This window comes from Oryx dammah, unplaced genomic scaffold (assembly GCF_014754425.2).
Source record: "Oryx dammah isolate SB20612 unplaced genomic scaffold, SCBI_Odam_1.1 HiC_scaffold_24, whole genome shotgun sequence".
NCBI lineage: Eukaryota > Metazoa > Chordata > Mammalia > Artiodactyla > Bovidae > Oryx > Oryx dammah.
Window position 1 is genome coordinate 84,717,846 of NW_024070208.1, and position 5,468 is coordinate 84,723,313.

Below are 5,468 nucleotides of genomic sequence, written 5' to 3' on the forward strand. Positions count from 1 at the left end.
CTGCTCCCCCCCCGCCGTGAGCACACCCCCCAGCCCCGTGAGCGCCCAGGTGAGGCCTGCGGTGACGGCAGGCAGCTGGGAGGCCAGCAAGTCTGTGCCCGTGCGGCGCTGCAGCCCTCGCCTGCTTGCCCGCAGAGTCCAGCGCGGGGTCCGCGGTGCTGAGCCCCTCGTCCAGCTGCAGCGAGAGCTGCACGGCCGCCCTCGCCGACCTGCAGGGGTAGCGCCACGGCCACCCTGCCCGCAGCACTGGGAGCTGGCCTCTGCTGGGGTCTCCTGCCCACGGAGCTGCGCCCGGAACCCAGCCCGCCACGGCCTCTGAGGACGGGGCGCCTTCCCAGGCGCAGCGTGGAGTGCGGCACCGGATCCCCTAGGAAGGGGTGGACTGACTGAGCTGAGGACAGACCTGGGGGAAGGGCCCCAGCCACAACCGCGGCCGCCGCTTAGGCTTCCGAAGTCCCTGTCTCTGCTGGCAGAACCGTGCGTCCACCAGAAGCGACCGAGGCACCAGCTGCCTGCTGGGGACGGGGTGGGGATAGTTGGTCTTTTACACATTTTTTTTAAGCAGGGATTAATCCTACGGCCATTTTTTTGTGGTACTTTGGCCTCTGATCTTTACCAGAAATCACTGTGTTTACATGAAACGACAATTTGATACTGTATTTGATAGAAAACTATTTTTTGTTACCGGGGTTTACATGCCACGGGTGACTTGGGCACGCTCTTGGGGAACTCGGCAGCACTCTCTGAGCCCACCCGGTCCCAGCTGCAGGGGCGGGGTCCCCCAGGAGAATCAGGCAGAGTTGCTACAGACCCGGCGGTGAAAATCCAAGGAAATTCCTTCATCTGTGTAAGTTAATTTTCAAAAGAACATGTAAACTATAATTTAAGAAGTTAACCTTCTTTTCTACAGAAAAATGAGGGGCTCCTGACTTTTTTAACTCTCCACTGGTTTAGGGCATTTTTACTGTTTTTACACGTGAAGATGCAGTTTTCGCAGCTGTCACCTGAGCCGACGCCGGGCCGGGGAAGCCCTGCGCTCGGCCCCCCCGGCCCCGGGTCCCACGTGGAAGTGCTGTGAGCACGGGAGCAGAGTTTATTTTATTCTACTCAAGGCGAAACTGGAAAGAAAACTCTTCTGCTTTACTGTTTCTTGTGTGTTTCAGAAACAAATCCTGTTGTCTGGAAGTGCTTCTCCGTGTCTGGTTGGGGCAGATGCTTCTGTATGTGTGTGTATATATGTCGATGAGTGTGCGCACATGCCCAGCGCGGGCAGTGTGTCTGTAGCCTCCAAGCTGCTGGCAGTGGGTCACTGTACGGCCCCCGAGCCCCAGGCCGCTGCAGCCCCGCCGCGGGCCCCGGTTGGCGAGAGGGTCAGGCCTCTCTGAACCGTGTAGTGGGCGGCGGGCAAGCTCTGCAGCTCTTCTCTGAAGTGTGTAAGTTATTTGGAAAACAGTGAGTCACATAATTAATATATTGACTGTTCAGATACCATTCCTGCCGGCTCAGCCTGGGATTGGCCCCGTTTCTGTGATCTCTTCATAAAGGCACTTTAAAACTTCGTGTTTCAGCCACTGTGTTTTTTTTTTTTTAAGCTTCTGATGTAAATGAAATTTAAAAGTCAGAATTCCTTATTGTATGGATGGAGTTTGAATAAATATCAGCAACTCTTGCAGTCTGCCTTCGTCTGTAGAGGCTCAGGGCCTGAAACTGGGTGGTGATTCTGGGGCCACCCTCACTGGGGGGGCTGCCACCTGGGGGGGCCGCCCTCACTGGAGTGCCCCCAGACTCCAACGCAAGTGAGCAGACCCCCAGGCTCTTCACAACAGCTGCCTTTCTCCCCCTGGCCCCCAGCGCCTGTGCCCCTCACCCTCCTGCAGGAGTGGGACAAGGTGAGGGCCGCCCCTGCTCGGCCACTGGTCACTGAGAAGACCAGGCCGCCGGGAGAAAGGGTGCAACGCCAGGGGGGAGCAGAGGCTCCTCAAAGCCAAGTGCCCCTGGGTTGCCGTGTCCCCTCCACCCACGTGGGGCCCATCCCCCGGACGTGAGCGCCCCTGCCTCTCGCGTTCACCTGATGCCTGCTGACATCTGTGCCCGCAGAGCATCTGCCTGTGGAAACCGGCTCAGTGGTGATGCTTGGAGAAGCCACAGAAGGAGCCTTGTCCCTGCTGGTCCTGTGCTCGGGATTCCGCATGTGTGGCTACGAGCACAGGCTCAGCTCAGCTCTGCTGAAGGGAAATCAGGGGCTCCGGGCAGAGAGCAGCCCCTAAGATACCCCTCTATCCAGAACACCAGAAGGCAGCCGGCTTAGAGACGGGGTCACTGCGGGCGCAGCAGATTGACATGCGGTCACTGCGGGCGCAGCAGCTTGAGACAGGGTTAGTGTCTCCTGTCCAATGACTGGTGTCCTTGAAAAAGCAGGAGATTCACACACACACAGAGGGCAGTGGAGGCAGGAACTCTCCGCTCAGCGTGGCCAGGCCCAAAGGCCACTGGCGCCTCGGGAACTGGAAGAGGTGAGAAGGACCCTCCCCAGAGCCTCGGAGGGAGCGCAGCCCTCCAACACCAGCACCCAGACCTGGGACAGGCTAGTTCCTTGTGGCTAGGAGCCGCTGGGCACGGGGCTGCGTGGGCAGCTAGAAGGGCACACAAGGAATCCAGTGGCTGCAAGGCACTTGGCCTGAGAAGGTGGTGGCCGGGGCGGGAGGAAGCTGGGATGCTGGCCGCTCATGGCGCGGGTGGCGGGGGCCCTTCTGGAGCCTTCACAGGACACAGGGCGCCCCAGCTCTCGGCAGGCCTCACCAGCCCCCCTGCCCCGTGAGGAGAGCGAGGCTCAGAGGGGTGAGCCCCTCCAGAGCTGGAGAAGACGGAGCCAGGACCCCCAGGGAGCTGAGCCCAGAGCGGCTACACCTGCCTCATGTGTCCCCGAGGGGCTCAGAGTCCCCCCAACATCCTTCACAGTTCCACTACACCTGGGTCCTGAGCAACTGGTAGTTACTGACAGTGACGAGCAGAGAGTCCAGAGGCCATCAGTAGAGGGCTGTCTTCCTCTCGGGGAGGGAGCGCCCGGGATCTGCAGGGACAGCTGGGCCCCGTCACCCCCACACGGAGGAAGGCACAGGGCAGGTGTCCCCAGCCCACCGCTTATAGGAAAGGGGAGCCTCCCAAGGAGACTGGACACCTGAGGGAGCCCCACAGGGAGACCACCAGCCCAGTGGCCCCGGGTGTCCCGATTTCATCCTGAAAGTCCAGGGTCCTGAGAAACCTGCCCGTGCCCAGCAGCCGAGGCAGCTGGTCTCGCCCCCTGCGGCCCAGGAGCAGGAGGGCCCAAGGGACCAGCGCGGGGCTGAGACGCGACAGGGGCTCCTCGGGGGCACACCCCTCCCTCGTGCCCCCTGAGCCAGGAGGACCGCTCTGCACCATGCTCACAGTCACACCGCGGGCCCGCCGCCCTGCCGGGGCCATCACGGGGCAGCGGGCACCACTCTTCCCCGGCAGCCGCCCCAGAGCGGCGCACGCCAGACACGCACCCTGGAGCCGAGTCTTGGGGACGGAGCCCATGGGGCGGCCCGGCCAGCCCCCATCCGCAGGCCCTGGGCCAGGACTGCAGCACCCTCCCCCACCGCCTCCGGCTCTGGGAGAACTTTGCCCGCCTGCCCCCGCCCCTGGAAAGTCAACAGCCTGAGCGACCTAGGACCCTGCCATGCTGCCCCAGGCCCTGGCTCTGGCCCTCCTCTGCTTTCTGCTCAGTCTGCGGGGGTCCCTGCCGGCAGGTAAGTGGGGGGAGGTTCCCCATTAACCCCGTGGAAGGCCAGGCTCCCCCAAAGCTGGCCTGCATGGTGGGCACTCGCATCTGCCGGGAGCCTGGCTGGAGGGTCCTCTCTGACCTGCCTGCCTTTCAAAAGATGAGCGGAGCCCCTGGACCCAGTCCCCTCCCAGGCGCCTGCGGGCAGGCTCCCTGGCCACGGCGGGCCCTCCCCTGCCTCCACCACCCCCCAGGCCCAGACGCGGACTCAGAGGCCACCTGTCTCCCGCTCTGCTCTCAGCCGCTCGCGGGTGGACCCCCCCTCCCAGGGACAGGGCACAGACGCTGTGCCTTGATGCTCGGCCACCGCGGCGGTGAACACGACCTCCACCCGCGGACGCGGAGAGGCCTGAGCGGGAACGCGGGCGGGCGGCTCTGTGAGCGGTCGCCACCGTGATTCCCCAGCCCCGAGGGGTGGCCGAGGCGGAAGCCAGGCGCCGACACCATCCCCTAGACCTGTCCACGTCTGCCCCGGTGCCCACGCCGGCCGCGGGGCCCTGCCCGCAGTCCTGCTCCAGTGCCGGTGGCACCCGGGTCCTTTCTGTCTAACCGTCTTTGCTCGCCTGGCGTCGGTGGGGGCCGGGCGATAGTGGTGCCAGTGTCTGTGGCTCTCCCAGCGGCCTGGTGTCTGCGGGGCTCAGAGCACCTCCTTAGGAGAAACTGGAAGCGAAGGGACCTGGTCAAGGGCGTGGACATGTTATGATGTAACAAACACGTCGCCTTCTCCTCCCATATGAAGCTTGTGCGGTGCTGACCGTTGGCAGCCGTGAGGAACGCTCCTGCTGCAAACCAGCCGGGCCGTGGGTGGGGGGCCTGTGATCCCTTCACCGGGGTGGGGGTCAGGGGGCCTGTGATCCCATCACTGGGGTGGGGGCCAGGGGGCCTGTGATCCCATCACCGGGGTAGGGGTCAGGGGGCCTGTGATCCCATCACCGGGGGGTCAGGGGGCCTGTGATCCCATCATGGGGCGGGCAGGGTGGTGGGCTGGTGCTGCTACAGGTGGGGGGATGGTGCCGTCGCCCCCGTGTCTCACAGCATGCCCCCCAGTCTTCCTGCCCCAGGAACAGGCCCTCAGCGTCCTGCATCGGCCCCGGCGTGCCAACACATTCCTGGAGGAGCTGCGGCCGGGCTCGCTGGAGCGGGAGTGCAAGGAGGAGCTCTGCTCCTTGGAGGAGGCCCGCGAGATCTTCCGCAACGAGGAGAGGACGGTGAGCTCACCCGGCGGGCCGGGGGCGGGCGGCGGGCTCTGGGCCCCAGGGGCCGGGGTCTCCCCGTGCTGAGACCCGCTGCGTATCCTCACCCCTCATCCAGAAGCGCAGTTTCCTGTGCCCCCACCCCGCCGAGCGTGGCCCCCCGACCCCGTAAGCCGTCCAGGCCCCGGGCAGGGCCGCCTGTCCAGCAGCCCTCAGAGCCCATTGGAGCCATTGGAGAGCCCGGCCAGTGATGCGCGAGTGAGGAGGGCGCAACTGGGGAGCCTGTTCCTCCCCCAGCGGGGCGGAGCAGGTGGAGCGGGCCTCTCCTCTCGCCCATGAGCAGAGAGATTCCCACTGAAACTGTCTCCTTCCAGGGGGCTGAGGATCAGGAGGCCAGAGACAGGACCTCTCTCCCCACACACTCGAGGGACACGCATCACACACACAGGACACACGTCTCACACGCATGGGAC

General features: G+C 64.3%; 2 protein-coding genes across 7 annotated transcripts in view; both read left to right on the forward strand.

Moving 5' to 3' along the window:
* The window catches only part of MCF2L (MCF.2 cell line derived transforming sequence like), an 89,931-nt gene extending 88,259 nt beyond the window's left edge, over positions 1-1,672 (forward strand). For all 6 annotated transcript variants that reach the window (XM_040267466.1, XM_040267467.1, XM_040267469.1 and 3 more), the window contains one exon: positions 136-1,672. In XM_040267466.1, coding sequence (XP_040123400.1) covers positions 136-221 — 86 coding nt within the window. In that variant the 3' untranslated portion in view covers positions 222-1,672. The remainder of the gene's footprint in view (positions 1-135) is intronic.
* Positions 1,673-3,517: 1,845 nt separating this feature from the next.
* The window catches only part of F7 (coagulation factor VII), a 5,783-nt gene continuing 3,832 nt past the window's right edge, over positions 3,518-5,468 (forward strand). The window contains exons 1-2 of the mRNA XM_040267478.1: positions 3,518-3,770; positions 4,850-5,010. Of these exons, the coding sequence (XP_040123412.1) occupies positions 3,701-3,770; positions 4,850-5,010 (231 nt within the window). The 5' untranslated portion in view covers positions 3,518-3,700. The remainder of the gene's footprint in view (positions 3,771-4,849; positions 5,011-5,468) is intronic.